Consider the following 16887-nt stretch of genomic DNA (forward strand, 5'->3'; position numbering starts at 1 on the left):
GCCGTGCATAGGTTTAAGTTGTATATAGTGTTAGGAGGACTCGGCCCGGCGGTCCCCGAAGGACACCATCAAATCCGGGCGGCTAAACGCCGGGCCGTAAGAGCACTGTTACCCCATATAACCGCTCAGTCGCCCCCGCGAAGGCTGGGCGGTAGTAATAAGGTACTTTCTCCGCGAAACCAAGGTTAGGTTGGGGTGGTAGGTTGGGGTGCTAGGTCAGGAAACCTCCTCGTGGTGCACCCTGGGCAGCGGCGCGTCGATCAGACCGATCAGGCTGATCTGCGCGCCGGCGAATATCCTGACAACGAGGTGGTTGGCGGTCGTCGCCTCTTGTGGCGGCCGTCGTGTCGTAGTCGAGATTGGCCCATCTTGGGCGGCTCCCGGTTCTGTCTTGGGGGTGTCGACGGGCTCGGTGTGCGCTCACCCCGCCCGAGCAGGCAGTGGGGGACTCTCCCTCCCATTGTCGCCGTCGTAGATCGTAATCCGGTATGGAGGTCTGTGGATATGTCTCGCGCTCCTGCTGGACCGAGGGTCTTGGCTTAACCGCCCGGACCGCGAGGAAGAAAACCTCTATAAAAATCACCCCGAATCCCAAGCGGCGGCGCGCGGGATGCATGGCCGATGGGTAGTTCGGTCTCGAGTGCGACCCCGCCAGAGTACCGGCCGACACTCTGTGCGGGTTACGCTAGGCTTACCCAGGTACAGGGGCACTGCCTGGGCGGACCACCCTTTCCCCATACTCGTGGGACAGTAATGGAATTTCTAAATCTAAAAACCCCAAAATCACATTGACGAGATTGCCTACTCCAGTTCCGGCTGGAGGCGGAGGTCGGCAGGTGCAAGCCAATGACGTAGACGAGGTGCAGGAGAGTGCGGCTGAAAGGCCCATGGAGGTAGCGGCCGAGTTCACAAGGCGGCACAGCTTCGGAATGGACTCGAATCAAGTGAGTATGTCGTCGGTCCGTAGCAAGAAATTCTGGAGGCACTCTCGCTCCAAGGAGGCGAAATATGCTTGACGAGCGAGACTGACGAACCGGCTCCGAAAGCGGTCACGACTGATGGCAGAGGACGAGGGCGTCCGCCATCGACCGGGCATTATGCGGGCCTTAAAAAGGCCCAAAAACTCGACGCTCGAAGGCGGGAGCAAGCCCGTCAAAGAAGGGAGAAAGAACTCGCGTATCACCTGCGCCAAGAAACACGGCCGGTGACCTCGAAACGCCTGGACATCGAGGAACCCCGAGTCATCTCGAAGGAAGACCTGCTACACTGCGGTCATGTGGTCCGTCACATAGTCCGTAAGTCGGGGGAACCTAAAAAGGGACCTCGCAGAAAGCACTCAATCATGTGACGGACACAATAAAACAATACGTCGAGCAGCCGGAATCCGAGGTTGATGGCACGCTTAGAAAAGGAGGCACGCGAGTGGAAGAGCGCGGAGCCCAACTTGCGGAATCCGTGAAAAGTTGCAGGAGGAAAACAGCTCCTACGGAGGCGCCTAGAAGAACTAGAGGCGTCTGCCAGTAAGCCTTCTACGGAAGAAGTGCTGGCAATGATTGAGGCAGGGTGCAGGCCAGGATGGAGTCTATCCAGATGGGCCCGGCACAGCGCCCCCCATTAGCACACGAACGAAGGACTACCGGGGATACGCAACTCCCGGTAGCGGATGGTATCGTTGGGGGCGCCAGTAAGCAGCCAAAGGGCAAAGGTATTGGGAAAAAGTCGGCCAAGCCTGCACCTGCTCCCGCCCCGCTCCCACTATCCCCGTTCCTGTTGCTGGGCCTCCAGCGCCCCGCCGCAAGTCATAGCGGTCCCTCCTCGGCGACGGCGGCTGCGGACGCCACGACGGCACCAACAGCCAGAAAAACCGCGAAGAAGAACGGTGCACCTGAAAGAAAGAAGGCGCCAAGCGCCCAAACAAAGGGAGGAAGAAAGGACAGGCAGTGCAACCCGCGCCGGAGCCCCGTCCGCTGCCGCCGGCCCCCTGCGTCCAATGGATACGCCGTGGGTAGTGGTGGCCAAGAAGTCAAAAGAAAGGGAAGCCCGCTACAGCGCAAGCGTAATGCACAGCCGCCGCAGCCGACGCGCAGGGCGGAGCCCAAATTGCGGCCGCCACGCTCCGCGGCGGTTATCATTTCCCTAACGCCGTCGGCGGTGGCCAAGGGCTGTCGTACAAACAAGTACTGACGGACGCCCAGGCGAGGTGGACCTCACCGGCCTTGATATCAGCAGGTTGAGGCCAAAGTTTGCGGCCACGGGCGCCCCAATGTACGAGGTGCCCGGGGCCAACTCCGAAGAGAGGGCCGACTCCCTTGCCGCAAGGCTGAGGGAGTGCCTCGGGTCGGAGGATGTGAAATATCCCGACCCACAAGACTGTAGAACTGCGGCTGACGGAGCTGGACTACACGGCCACTCCGGAGTCAGTCGCAGCGGCCCTCTCAAGGCCGGTGAGTGCTCCTCGGAGCTCATTAAAGTAGGGCAGATTCGCCCCGATCGGTCAGGTGTAGGGACCGCCTGGGTGAAAATGCCCATAAAGGCGGCCCAAAAGGTCAAGGGGCGGGCCGCATCTTAATAGGCTGGACCGCGGCTCGAGTGACCGTCCTAGAGTCGCGGCCAATGCGGTGTTTCCGGTGCCTGGAGTCCGGGCACGTCCGGGAGCGCTGCGACTGCGCAGTGGACCGCAGCGACCTTTGCTACCGCTGCGGCCAGGCGGGCCACAAGATCCGAGAATGTAAGGCCCCGCCGAACTGCGCAGTCTGCGCGGCCGCTGGCAGGCCCGCCGGGCACCGCTTGGGGAAGGCATGCGCTGCCCCTCCCGTCGCAACCGGCGCCGCCCCAAAAGAAGGAATGCGCCTGCGGCTGAGGTTCTGTCCCAGCCGCAGGCGGCGAGCCCACCGCAACAGTGCAGTGGCCGAGATGGACGTGGAGGAGATCGCCCATCAATAATGGACCATAAGTTTCCTCCAGGCGAACATCAACCACTGCGCCCGCGCCCAGGACCTGTTGTCCCAAAGCCTGGCGCAGTGGTCGGTGCAAGTGGCCGTGGTCGCCGAACCGTATTTTGTCCCGCCCGAGATAACTGGGTAGGGGACATCGACGGGTCGGTGGCCATCATCACCAGGGTGCCGCTGGCTCCCCGCCCTTCGCAAAAGTCGAGAAGGGCCAGGGATGCGTCGCGGCTCTGTTGGGGAATTGTGGATAGTTGGAGTTTATTTCTCCCCAACAGACCCTGGCCGAGTTCGAATCTTTCCTCGTTCGGCTGGGGGCCCTGGTTGAGCAGGGCCAACCTCACCCGACGATCGTCGCCGGTGACTTCAACGCGAAATCCGCGGTCTGGGGTTCGCCGGCGACCGACGCTCGCGGTGAGGTCCTGGAGGAATGGGCGATCTCCGTCGGCCTGGCCGTTCTGAACAGGGGTCGGTGGACACGTGCGTGCGGCACAACGGCGGGTCAATTGTTGATTTGTCGTTTGGGTGCCCCGTCGTCGCACGTCGTGTCCGTGGCTGGAGGGTCCTCGTGGACGCGGAGACGCTATCGGATCATCGATATATAAGGTTCGATGTCGCCGCGCCCACGAGTCAACGTAACCAGCCCAGTGGTGGACCGAGTGCCCCTGGTCAGGACGGCCCGCGGTGGGCATTAAGGCGCCTCGACAAGGAGGCCCTAGAGCTGGCCGCTCTGGCAGTCTCGTGGCTCCCCGAGCCGGAGGGTCCGGTGAGGGTCGAGCAGGAGGCGGAGTGGTTCGGGGTGGCAATGTCGGACGTTTGCGACGCCGCCATGCCCCGGGCGCTCCGTCGTCCTCCGCGGCGGGAGGTGTACTGGTGGTCGGCGGAGTTAGCGCAGTTGCGCGCGTCTTGCGTGGCTGCGCGCCGCCGATACGCCAGGCATCGCCGCCGCCGTATTCGCGCACGAGACCATGAAGACCGGGAGCGGCAGCTCTACGGCCTCTATAAAGAGGCGAAGAGCGCTGCGGGTGGCCGTGCACAGGGCCAAGGTCGCGGCACGTAAGGAGTTTGTGGAGACTCTCGACGCGGACCCGTGGGGGCGCCCATACAAGCTCGTCATGAACAAGCTTCGTCCGGCGGCGCCCCCGCTGTCGCAGAGTCTCCAGCCAGAACTACTGGCCAACGTTGTCGCGGCCTTGTTCCCGGCCACCGAGGATACCACTCCTCCACCGATGGCGCCACCGGAAGTGGCGTCATCGTCGTTTTCGGCAAGGGATATTCCAGAGGTTTCGCCCGCGGAAATGCGGGCGGCAGTGTTCGGCTGCGGGGCAAAACACCGCCCCGGGTCTCGACGGCATCCCCGGGAAAGCCTGGGTGTTAGCCCTCGAGTACCTGGGGCCGCGGCTCCGTAGCCTATTCTCCGCCTGTATGGTGCAGGGCGTCTTCCCGGCGCGGTGGAAGACCGGGAAGCTCGTCCTGCTGAAGAAAAAGGGGGGAGACCCGCAGAGTCGCCGTCGGCCTACCGGCCCATCGTGCTGCTCGACGAGGTCGCCAAACTTTTGAGCGTATTATACACGCGCGCCTCGTCGAGCACCTCGAGAGGGTCGGTCCCAACTTGGCCGACAAACAGTTTGGTTTTAGGAGTGGACGCTCAACTGTCCACGCGATTCTGCGGGTCAAGTCGCAGGCGGAGGAAGCAGTGGCCAGGGGGGAAAGGTTGATTATCGCCGTCTCGTTAGACATTTCTATCGCTTTTAATTCGCTCCCTGGCCATGCATCAATGAAGCACTGCGGTACCACGTGGTGCCGCCCTATCTCAGGCGTCTGGTGCGCGCGTACCTCTCCGACAGGTACGTGGTGTATCCGGGCGCCGACGGGTGGCACCGAAGAGCGATGTCGTGCGGTGTCCCACAGGGGGTCGGTTCTAGGCCCTCTCTTGTGGAACATCGGGTACGACTGGGTGCTCCGTGGTGCCAATCTCTGGGGCGTCGACGTGACGTGTTATGCGGATGACACGTTGGTCACGGCGACGTCTAAGACCTTCCAGGACGCCGCGATCCTGGCGGCGGTGGGTACCGGCCACGTAGTGAGCCGAATCAGGCGTTTAGGTTTGAAGGTGGCCCTCGAGAAGACCGAGGCCATTTGTTTTCACGGGCCTCGGCGAGGGGCCACCGGCCGGTGCCCACATCGTGAGGTTGAGGGGGTGCGGATTCCCATCGGCAAAACTATGAAGTATTTAGGTCTGATTTTGGACAGCCGGTGGGAATTCCGCGCCCATTTTGAAAAGTTGCGGACAAAGTTGTCCAGGGCAGCGGGCGCTCTTTCTAGCCTGCTGCCCAACCTGGAAGGTCCTGGTATCCCTTGCCGAAGGTTGTACCACGGGGTCGTGCGGTCCATGGCGTTGTACGGCAGCCCGGTCTGGGCTGACGCCCTGGGGAGGCGTTCTGTCGCCCTCCTGCGGGGCCCGCAGCGGGTCGTAGCGCAGCGGGCCATACGGGCGTACCGCACGGTCTCGTACGAGGCGGCTTGTCTTTTGGCCGGATTCCTGCCCTGGGATCTGGACGCCAAAGCCCTCTCCGATACTTTTCATTGGAGGGAGGAGGCGTTCAGGAACGGGCAGCGTCCGGCCCTGAAGGAGATGGAGGCCAAAGGGCCTCCTTACGGCGAGCCGCCGTGGAGGAGTGGCGTCTCAGGCTGGAGGCCCCGTCAGCGGGGCTTCGGGCCGTAGCGGCAGTGCGTCCTGTCTTTGCACAGTGGCTGGACAGGCGCCACGGCGCGGCGACATTTCGCCTGACGCAGGTGCTCACCGGGCATGGGTGCTTCGGGGAGTACCTGTGTCAGATAGTAGGCACGGAGGTGAGCGCCGTGTGTCACCATTGTGACAACTGCCCGCGGGATACGGCCCAACATACGTTGGAGTCTTGCCCAGCCTGGGACGATGAGCGCAGCGCTCTCGTGTCAGTCGTCGGAGGAGACCTCTCGCTGCCGGCCGTGGTCGCTTCCATGGTCGGCAGCCCGGAGGCCTGGCGTGCGGTGGCCCACTTCTGCGAGGTGGTCCTCTCGCAGAAGGAGAGTGCCGAGAGGGATCGAGAGAGGGAGGATCCCTCCCGCCGTCAGAGGAGACGTAGGAGGCGCCGGGTGGACGACTGACCGGCGTCTCCCGCCCTGTGGAATGGGGGCGTTTGGAGAATTCCACCACGGTATCCCCTGCCTGTCGTAAAAAGGCGACTAATAGGGGCCACGAAGGGGTCGTCGGCGGGCAGCAGGGGCTGCCCGTCCTAGTGCGCATGCACTTTTCAGTGCGTGTAGTGCGTTCATCGCACACTATTCGGTTGACCCCCGGGATGGACGGCAGTGTGTAGTTGGCCTCACGCTGCCGTAGACGGCGAGGGTGTCCTTCGGTGCGCGGGGCTTTTGAGCCCCCATAGGAGACGGGCCGCAAGGCGGCACCGCGCAGGGGCGGTTGCGGTCGCAGACTAGACATTTCAACGTCAGAGGAAGCCCGCAGCCGTCCCTAATGCGCCGAAGAGGGCCACCGCGGAGTTTTAGTTGGTATGCCGTGCGTTGTACATAGGTTAGGGACTCGGCCCGGCGGTCGCCCGAAGGTCTACATCAATTCCGGGCGGCGCAACGTCGGGTCGTAAGGCACGGTGACCCCAACATAACCGCTCAGTCGCCCCCGCGAAGGCTGGGCGGTAGTAATAAGGTACTTTCTCCGCGAAAACAAAAAAAAAGGTTAGGTTAGGTTAGGTTAGGTTAGGTTAGGTTAGGTTGGGGTGCTAGGTCAGGAAACCTCCTCGTGGTGCACCCTGGGCAACGGCGCGTCGATCAGACCGATCAGGCTGATCTGCGCGCCGGCGAATATCCTGACAACGAGTTGTTGACGGTCGTCGCCTCTTGCGGCGGCCGCCGTCTAGTTACGCCGTCGGACAGTGTCGTCGTCGACTAGTCTCTCCGTCACTTGTGGCGTTGGCGAGTAGGCCCGCTGACGATATTTTCCGCCGTCGACTAGGACAACGTCGTGGGGCCCATCTCGGGCAGCTCCCGGTTCCGTCCCGGGGGTGTCGGCGGGCTCGGTGTGCGCTCACCCCGCCCCGAGCAGGCAGTGGGGGATTTTCCCTTTCATTGCCACCGTCATAGATCGTAACCCGGTATGGAGGTCTGTGGATATGTCTCGCGCTCCTGCCGGACCGAGGGTCTTGGCTTAACCGCCCGGACCGCGAGGAAGAAAACCTCTATAAAAAATCACCCCCGAATCCTCCAAGCGGCGGCGCACCCGCGAGGGATGCATGGCCGATGGGTAGTTCGGTCTCGAGTGCGACCCCCGCCAGAGTACCGGCCGAAACTCTGTGCGGGTTACGCTAGGCTTACCCAGGTACAGGGGCACTGCCTGGGCGGACCACCCTTTCCCCATACTCGTGGGAACAATTATGGAATCGCCTTTAATCAAAACAAAACCCCAATAATTTTATTGACGAAGTTGCCTTCTCCGGTTTCGTCCGGAGGCGGTGGTCGAAGGGTGCAAGCCCAACGACGAAGATGTAGCGAAGGAGATAACGGGCGCGATGCCCATGGAGGTGGCAGCCGAATTCGCGCGGCCTTTGAGCCTGGACACGGACTCGAGCGAGAGTGGCTCTACCGTGAGGAGCAAAAAGCTCTGGAGAAGGAAGTCGCACACAAGAAGCAGCTTTTCGCAGCTCAGTCTGACCAGCGACACCGACGAACCGGCGCCGAAGACGCAGGCGATCGACGGCAGAATGAGAGGACGCCCGCCCTCAGTGGGCAAGTACGTCGGCCTCAAGAAAGCCCAGTTGGAGCGTGACAGGCTACAACGGGAAGCGGCGCGGAAAGACGCAGAGAAGGAGCTGGAGGACCAGCTGCAATTTATCAAGTCGCCGGTCCCCCAGAATATCAGACACCGAAGAGGACCGTCCAGTACTCAAGGAAGACCTCCGTAAGTGCACCCAGGTTGTTCGCAATGTCGTGAGGAAGTCAGGCAACCTCAAAGGCACTTCCCAGAAAGCGCTTAACTGGGTCACGGACAAGATCGTGAAGTACGTGGAACAGCCTGAGTCCGCTGTCATTGCGCGCCTCGAGGAGGAAATAAAGAAGTGGCAGGAACACAGTGCCCGTCTTGAAGCCAACATGAAGGCCATGAAGGAGGAGAATGCCACCCTAAAACGACGCCTCGAAGACCTGGAGGCGTCCGCAAACAAGTCATCGACGGAGGAGATGCTGGCGATGGTGGAAGCGAGGGTCCAAGCCAGGCTCGAGTCGGCCCTGATGGGGCCAGCCCAAAGACCCACCCTGGCCCACGAAAGAAGGACCGCCTCCGGGGACACACAACTCCCCGTGACGAGCGGATATGTAGGAGGGGCGCCGAACACAAAACCGGCCAAAGGCAAGGGAAAAAGGAAAGAGAAGGGAGCAGCCCAACCCGCTCCCGCTCCCGCCCCCTCCCCGCTCCAGTCGCTGGGCCCTCCAGTGCGCCGCCACAACCCGTCGCGGGTCCCTCCACGGCCCCGGTGACTACGACGGCAGCGACGGCGAAAGAAGACCAGGACCGAAGGAGAGAGACGCCGAAACAAAAGCCCCAAAAGGGCAAGAAGAACGGACCGCCTCCAGCCCAACCCGCTCCAGAGCCCCGCGTGCTGCCGCCAGCCCCGGCTAACGTGGACACGCCGTGGGTCGAGGTGGTCAGAAGAAAGAAAGAAGGGGAAGCCGGCAGCAGCGCCAACAAACAGCACGCAGCCGCCGAAACCGACGCGCCGGAAGGAGCCAAAACTGCGGCCGCCACGTTCTGCGGCTGTAGTCATCTCCCTCACACCAGCAGCAATTGCGAAGGGCCTGACCTACAAGAGCGTCCTGACGGACGCCCAAAATAAGGTAGACCTCACCGGCCTTGAAATAAGCAAGATGAGGCCAAAGTTTGCGGCCACGGGCGCCCCAATGTACGAGGTGCCCGGGGCGAATTCTGAAGAGAGGGCCGACTCCCTCGCCGCAAGGCTGAGGGAGTGTTTCGCGGGTCGGAAGATATCAAAATCTCCCGGCCCACGAAGACCGTGGAACTGCGGCTAAGTGAGCTGGACTATACAGCCACCCCAGAATCAGTCGCAGCGGCCCTCTCCAAGGCCGGTGAGTGCGCCGTAGAGGCGATAAAAGTTGGGCAAATTCGCCCTGATCGATCCGGTGTAGGGACAGCCTGGGTCAGGATGCCTATTAAGGCGGCGCAAAAGGTTAGGGGGGCGGCCCGCATACTTATTGGCTGGACCGCGGCTCGGGTGACCGTCCTCGAGTCGCGGCCGATGCGGTGCTTCCGGTGCCTGGAGTCCGGACACGTCCGGGAGCGCTGCGACTGCGCGGTGGACCGCAGCGACCTTTGCTACCGCTGCGGTCAAGCGGGCCACAAAGCCCGTGAGTGCAAGGCCCCGGCGAACTGCGCAGTCTGCGCTGCCGCCGGCAGGCCCGCCAGGCACCGGCTCGGGGAAGGCTTGTTCTGCCCCTCCCGACGCAACCGGCGCCGCCCCAGCAAGGAAGGAATGCCGCCGCGGCTGAGGTTCTGTCCCAGGGGCCCTGGTTGAGCAGGGCCAACCTCACCCGGCGATCGTCGCCGGCGACTTCAACGCGAAGTCCGCGGTCTGGGGTTCGCCGGCGACCGACGCTCGCGGTGAGGTCCTGGAGGAATGGGCGATTTCCGTCGGCCTGGTCGTCCTGAACAGGGGTCGGTGGACACGTGCGTGCGGCACAACGGCGGGTCTATTGTGGATTTGTCGTTTGGGAGCCCCGCCGTCGCACGTCGTGTCCAGGGCTGGAGAGTCCTCGTGGGCGTGGAGACGCTGTCGGACCACCGTTATATAAGGTTCGATGTCTCCGCGCCCCGAGTATCCGGCCCAATAGTATTGGTGGACCGAGTGCCCCTCGACAGGACGGCCCGCGGTGGGCGTTAAGGCGCCTCGACAAGGAGGCCCTAGAGTTGGCCGCTCTGGCAGTCTCGTGGCTCCCCGAGCCGGAGGGTCCGGTTCGGGTAGAGCAGGAGGCGGAGTGGTTCGGGGAGGCAATGTCGGATGTCTGCGACGCCGCCATGCCCCGGGCGCTCCGTCGTCCTCCGCGGCGGGAGGTGTACTGGTGGTCGGCGGAGTTAGCTCAGTTGCGCGCGTCATGCGTGGCTGCGCGCCGCCGATGCGGCGAAGAGAGCGCTGCGGGTGGCCGTGCACAGGGCCAAGGTCGCGGCACGTAAGGAGTTTGTGGAGACTCTCGACGCGGACCCGTGGGGGCGCCCATACAAGCTAGTTATGAACAAGCTTCGTACGGCGGCGCCTCCACTGTCGGAGAGTCTCAGGCCAGATCTGTTGGCCAACGTTGTCGCGGCCTTGTTCCCGGCCACCGAGGAGACCACTCCTCCACCGATGGCGCCACCGGAAGTGGCGTCATCGTCGTTGGAACTTTCGGCAAGGGATATTCCAGAGGTTTCGCCCGCGGAAATGCGGGCGGCAGTGTTTCGACTGCGGGGCAAAAACACCGCCCCGGGTCTCGACGGCATCCCCGGGAAAGCCTGGGTGTTAGCCCTCGAGTACTTGGGGCCGCGGCTCCGCAGTCTATTCTCCGCCTGTATGGTGCAGGGCGTCTTCCCGGCGCGTTGGAAAGTCGGGAAGCTCGTCCTGCTTAAGAAAGAGGAGACCCGCAGAGTCGCCGTCGGCCTACCGGCCCATCGTGCTGCTCGACGAGGTCGCCAAACTTTTTGAGCGTATTATACACGCGCGCCTCGTCGAGCATCTCGAGAGGGTCGGTCCAAATTTGGCCGACAAACAGTTTGGCTTTAGGAGTGGACGATCCAACTGTCCACGCGATTCTGCGGGTCAAGTCGCAGGCGGAGGCAGCAGTGGCCAGGGGGAAGAGTCGTCATCGCGGTTTCACTCGACATCTCCAACGCTTTCAATTCGCTCCCTGGCCATGCATCAACGAAGCACTGCGGTACCACGTGGTGCCGCCCTATCTCAGGCGTCTGGTGCACGCGTACCTTTCTGACAGGTACGTGGTGTATCCGGAGCGCCGACGGAGTAGCACCGAAGAGCGATGTCGTGCGGTGTTCCACAGGGGTCGGTTCTAGGCCCTCTCTTGTGGAACATCGGGTACGACTGGGTGCTCCGTGGTGCCAATCTCTGGGGCGTCGACGTGACGTGTTATGCGGATGACACGTTGGTCACGGCGACGTCTAAGACCTTCTCCAGGAGCGCCGCGATCCTGGCGGCGGTGGGCACCGGTCATGTAGTGAGCCGCATTCGGCGTTTAGGTTTAAAGGTGGCCCTCGAGAAGACCGAGGCCATCTGCTTTCACGGGCACTCGGAGGGGGCCACCGGCCGGTGCCCACATCGTAGTGGAGGGTGCGGATTCCCATCGGCAATACCATGAAGTATTTAGGTTTGATTTTTCGGATAGCCGGTGGGAGTTCAGCGCCCATTTTTAAAAAAGCTTAAGGACAAAGTTGACCAGGGCGGCGGGCGCTCTTTCCAGCCTGCTGCCCAACCTGGAAGGTCCAAATATCCCTTGTCGAAGGTTATACCACGGGGTCGTGCGGTCCATAGCACTATACGGCAGCCCGGTCTGGGCTGACGCCCTAGGGAGCGTTCTGCCGCTCTCCTGCGGGGCCCGCAGCGGGTCATTGCGCAGCGGGCCATACGGGCGTATCGCACGGTCTCGTTCGAGGCGGCTAGTCTTTTGGCCGGATTCCTGCCCTGGGATCTGGACGCCAAGGCTCTCTCCGATACATTCCATTGGAGGGAGGAGGCGTTCAGGAATGGGCAGCGTCCGGCCCTGAAGGAGGTGGAGGCCAAAGGGCCTCCTTACGGCGAGCCGCCGTGGAGGAGTGGCGTCTCAGGCTGGAGGCCCCGTCAGCGGGGCTTCGGGCCGTCGCGGCAGTGCGTCCTGTCTTTGCACAGTGGCTGGACAGGCGCCACGGCGCGGCAACTTTAGATTGACACAGGTGCTCACCGGGCATGGGTGCTTCGGGGCGTACCGGTGTCGATAGCAGGACGGAGATAAGCGCCGTGTGTCACCATTGTGACAACTGCCCGCGGGATACGGCCCAACATACGTTGGAGTCTTGCCCAGCCTGGGACGATGAGCGCAGCGCTCTCGTATCAGTCGTCGGAGGAGACCTCTCGCTGCCGGCTGTGGTCGCGTCCATGGTCGACAGTCGGGAGGCCTGGCGTGCGGTGGCCCACTTCTGTGAGGTGGTTCTCTCGCAGAAGGAGAGTGCCGAGAGGGATCGGGAACGGGCCGATCCCTCCCGCCGTCAGAGGAGAGACGTAGGGAGGCGCCGGGTGGACGACTGACCGGCGTCTCCCGCCCTGTGGAATGGGGGCGTTTGGAGAATACCACCACGGTAAACCCCTGCCTGTCGTAAGAGGCGACTAATAGGGGCCACGAAGGGGTCGTCGGCGGGCAGCAGGGGCTGTCCGTCCTAGTGCGCGCGCACTTTTCAGTGCGTGTAGTGCGTTCATCGCACACTTTCGGTTGACCCCGGGATGGGCGGCAGTGTGGTGTTGACCTCACGCTGCCGCTGACGCTGAGAGCGTCCTTCGGTGCGCGGGGCTTAGGAGCCCCCATTTAGGAGACGGGCCGCAAGGCGGCACCGCGCAGGGAGGCAGCCGCGGACGAAACTCGGACCTGGTGTCACGAGGTAGCACGCAGTCGTCCCTATGCGCCGAAGAGGGTCAACGCGGAGTTTTAGTTGGTAGGTCGTTGCGTAGGGACTAGTTTGTTAGGGTTAGGGACTCGGCCCGACCGCCGCCCGTGGGTTCCGGGCCGCTCAATTGTCGGGTCGTAAGGCAACGGCTACCCCAACATAACCGCTCAGTCGCCCCCCGCGAAGGCTGGGCGGTAGTAATAAGGTACTTTCTCCGCGAAACCAAAAAAAAAAAAAAAAAAAAAAAAAAAAAAAAAAAAAGGTTAGGTTGGGGTGCTAGGTCAGGAAACCTCCTCGTGGTGCACCCTGGGCAACGGCGCGTCGATCAGACCGATCAGGCTGATCTGCGCGCTGGCTAATATCCTGACAACCGAGGTGGTTGGCGGTCGTCGCCTCTTGCGGCGGCCGTCGTGTGGTAGTTGACGAGATTGGCCCATCTTGGGCGGCCCCGGTTCTGTCCGGAGGTGTCGACGAGGCTCCGGTGTGCGCTCATCCCGCCCCGAGCAGGCAGTGGGGGACTCCCTCTCCCATTGTCGCCGTCGCAGATCGTAATCCGGTGTGGAGGTCTGTGGATATGTCTCGCGCTCCCACTGGACCGAGGGTCTTGGCTTAACCGCCCGGACCGCGAGGAAGAACACCTCTATCAAAAATCACCCCGAATCCCAAGCGGCGGCGCACCGCGAGGGATGCATGGCCGATGGGTAGTTCGGTCTCGAGTGCGACCCCCGCCAGAGTACCGGCCGACACTCTGTGCGGGTTACGCTAGGCTTACCCAGGTACAGGGGGCACTGCCTGGGCGGACCACCCTTTCCCCCATACTCGTGGGACTCAATATGGACTCAATTTTCAAAACACCAANAATACTATTGACGAGATTGCCTACTCCGGTTCCGGCCGGGGAGGCGGAGAGTCGGCAAGGTGCAAACCAACGACGAAGACGTTGTGCAGGAGATTTCGGGCGAAGCCCATGGAGGGAGTGGCCCGATCATCTGTGGCCACAGAAGTCGATAGCGACTCGAGTGGGAGTGTCTCCTCCGTCCGGAGTAGGAGGCTCTGGAGGAGCATTCCCGCTCCATCGACAGCTGCTCGCTCAATTTCTCGAGCGAAACTGACGAGCCGGTGCCCAAGGCGCAGACCACCGACGGCCGAGGGGAGGGCGTCCTCCCTCCGTCGGAAAATACGTCGGCCTCAGACAGGCGCAGCGCGAGCGTGACAGGCTCAAGCGCGAGGAAGCACGCCTAAAGGCCGAAGAGGATCTGGAGGACCGACTTAGATTTGTCAAGTCGCCGATCCTCCGCGGGTAGACGGACGAAGACCAGCCAGTCACGAAGGAGGACCTGGAGAAGTGCGGGCATGTGGTGCGCGCCATTGTCCGCAAATCGGGCAACCTCAAGGGGACGTCGCAAAAGCGCTGAACTGGGTGATTAACAAAATCACCCGGTACATTACGCAGCCGGAATCGGAAGTTGTTGCCCGTCTGGAGGGTGAGGTAAAAAAGTCGCGCGAACACAGCGCCCGCCTTGAGTCGAGCATGAAGCTGATTCAAGAGGAGAATGCAGCCTCCGCCCCCGGCTCGAGGAACTCGAAGCGTCTGCGAGCAAAACGTCGTCAGCAGAAGAAATGTGGGCTATGGTAGAAGCGAGGGTCCAGGCCAGAGTGGAGGCAGCCCTGATGGGACCAGCCCAGGCCCGCTCTGGCCCACGAAACAAGGACGACAACTGGGGATACACAACTCCCGTGTCGGGAGGAATTAGGAGGCCCTCCCCAGTCCAAGACCAAGAGGGAGAAAGGAAAAAGGAACCGGGAAAGAAAACAGTCCCTGCTACCCCCAATCCCCCACCCCAGTAGCAGGACCCTCCAGCGCCCCGCCACAAGCAGTCGCAGGTCCCTCCACGGCCACTAATGCGGCATCAAGGACGAAGAGGAGCCTGAAAACAGGAAGGAAGGCGACGGCGCCAGGGAAAAAGGCGGCGCTCAACCCCAAACCCTCCAAAGGAAAGAGGAAGAAGCCGGCCCCACAAGCGCAACCTGCACCGGAGCCCCGCCACTCTGCCGCCGGCCCCGCATCGATGGAGACGCCGTGGGTAGAAGTGGTGGGCCGAAACAAGAAGAAGAGGAAGCCCGCTGCAGCGAGTGAACACCAGCCGCGACAGCCGGCGCGCCGGCTGAGCCAAAGTTACGACCGCCACGCTCCGCGGCGGTCGTCATAATCGTTAACTCCTGCGGCGGTAGCAAGGGCCTGTCATACAAGCAGGTCCTTACGGACGCCCAATCGAAGCTGGACCTCACCGGCCTAGATATCACCAGGCTGAGGCCAAAGTTCGCGGCCACGGGCGCCCCCATGTATGAGGTGCCCGGGGCCAACTCGGAGGAGAGGGCCGACTCCCTCGCCGCGAGGCTGAGGGAGTGCTTCGGTGGGTCGGAGGATGTTAAGATCTCCCGACCCACGAAAACGGCGGAGCTGCGGCTGACGGAGTTGGACTACACGGCCACTCCGGAGTCAGTCGCAGCGGCCCTCTCCAGGGCCGGTGAGTGTCCAATGGACGCCATTAAGGGTAGGGCAAATTCGCCCAGATCGTTCCGGCGTTGGGACCGCCTGGGTTCGCTTGCCCATAAAGGCGGCCCAGAAGGTGAAGGGGCGGGCCGAATCTTGATCGGCTGGACCGCGGCTCAGTGACTGTCCTCGAGTCGCGGCCCTGCGCTGCTACCGGTGCCTGGAGAGCGGGCACGTTAGGGAGCGCTGCGACTGCGCGGTGGACCGCAGCCCAGTGTGCTATCGCTGCGGTCAGGCGGGCCACAAAGCCCGAGAATGCAAGGCCCCGGCGAACTGCGCAGTCTGCGCTGCGGCCGGCAGAGCCGCCAGGCACCGGCTCGGGGAAGGCTTGTTCTGCCCCTCCCGACGCAACCGGCGCCGCCCCCAAAGAAGGAATGCGCCTGCGGCTGGGGTTCTGTCCCAGCCGCAGGCGGCGAGCCCACCGCAACCAGTGGTAGAGGCCGAGATGGACGTGGAGGAGATCGCCCATCAATAATGGACCTAAGTTTCCTCCAGGCGAACATCAACCACTGCGCCCGCGCCCAGGACCTGTTGTCCCAAAGCCTGGCGCAGTGGTCGGTGCTAAATGGCCGTGGTCGCCGAACCGTATTTTGTCCCGCCCCGAGATAACTGGGTAGGGGACATCGACGGGTCGGTGGCCATCATCACCAGGGTGCCGCTGGCTCCCCGCCCTTCGCAAAAGTCGAGAAGGGCCAGGGATGCGTCGCGGCTCTGTTGGGGAATTGTGGATAGTTGGAGTTTATTTCTCCCCAACAGACCCTGGCCGAGTTCGAATCTTTCCTCGTTCGGCTGGGGCCCTGGTTGAGCAGGGCCAACCTCACCCGACGATCGTCGCCGGTGACTTCAACGCGAAATCCGCGGTCTGGGGTTCGCCGGCGACCGACGCTCGCGGTGAGGTCCTGGAGGAATGGGCGGTCTCCGTCGGCCTGGCCGTTCTGAACAGTGGGTCGGTGGACACGTGCGTGCGTCACATCGGCGGGTCATTTGTTGATTTGTCGTTTGGGTGCGACGTCGTCGCACGTCGTGTCCGTGGCTGGTGGGTCCTCGTGGTCGCGGAGACACTATCGGATCATCGATATATAGGTTCGATGTCGCCGCGCCCACGAGTCAACGTAACCAGCCCAGTGGTGGACCGAGTGCCCCTGGTCAGGACGGCCCGCGGTGGGCATTAAGGCGCCTCGACAAGGAGGCCCTAGAGCTGGCCGCTCTGGCAGTCTCGTGGCTCCCCGAGCCGGAGGGTCCGGTGAGGGACGAGCAGGAGGCGGAGTGGTTCGGGGTGGCAATGTCGGACGTTTGCGACGCCGCCATGCCCCGGGCGCTCCGTCGTCCTCCGCGGCGGGAGGTGTACTGGTGGTCGGCGGAGTTAGCAGTTGCGCGCGTCTTGTGCATTGCTGCGCGCCGCCGATACGCCAGGCATCGCCGCCGCCGTATTCGCGCGCACGAGACCACATGAAGACCGGAGCGGCAGCTCTACGGCCCCTATAAAGAGGCGAAGAGAGCGCTGCGGGTGGCCGTGCACAGGGCCAAGGTCGCGGCACGTAGGAGGTTTTCGAGACTCTCGATCGCGGACCCGTGGGGCGCCCATACAAGCTCGTCATGAACAAGCTTCGTCCGGCGGCGCCCCCGCTGTCGCAGAGCTCCGGCCAGAACTTTGGCCAACGTTGTCGCGGCCTTGTTCCCGGCCACCGAGGAGACCACTTCCTCCA

At 62.9% G+C, this 16887-nt stretch overlaps 2 protein-coding genes across 2 annotated transcripts; both read left to right on the plus strand.

The window, feature by feature from the left end:
- Positions 1–1575: 1575 nt before the first annotated feature.
- On the plus strand, positions 1576–9020 carry LOC119192666 (serine/arginine repetitive matrix protein 1-like). The gene is made up of 4 exons (XM_037446465.1): positions 1576–2177; positions 7423–7582; positions 7722–8450; positions 8568–9020. The coding sequence occupies exons 1-4, from the start codon at positions 1576–1578 to the stop codon at positions 9018–9020; spliced, it is 1944 nt and encodes a 647-aa protein (XP_037302362.1).
- Positions 9021–9154: 134 nt separating this feature from the next.
- LOC119192667 (translation initiation factor IF-2-like) lies at positions 9155–14837 on the plus strand. The gene is made up of 4 exons (XM_037446466.1): positions 9155–9178; positions 13675–13836; positions 14081–14249; positions 14473–14837. The coding sequence occupies exons 1-4, from the start codon at positions 9155–9157 to the stop codon at positions 14835–14837; spliced, it is 720 nt and encodes a 239-aa protein (XP_037302363.1).
- The last annotated feature ends 2050 nt before the right edge of the window (positions 14838–16887 follow it).

The sequence above is a fragment of the Manduca sexta genome, unplaced genomic scaffold, assembly GCF_014839805.1.
Source record: "Manduca sexta isolate Smith_Timp_Sample1 unplaced genomic scaffold, JHU_Msex_v1.0 HiC_scaffold_3055, whole genome shotgun sequence".
NCBI lineage: Eukaryota > Metazoa > Arthropoda > Insecta > Lepidoptera > Sphingidae > Manduca > Manduca sexta.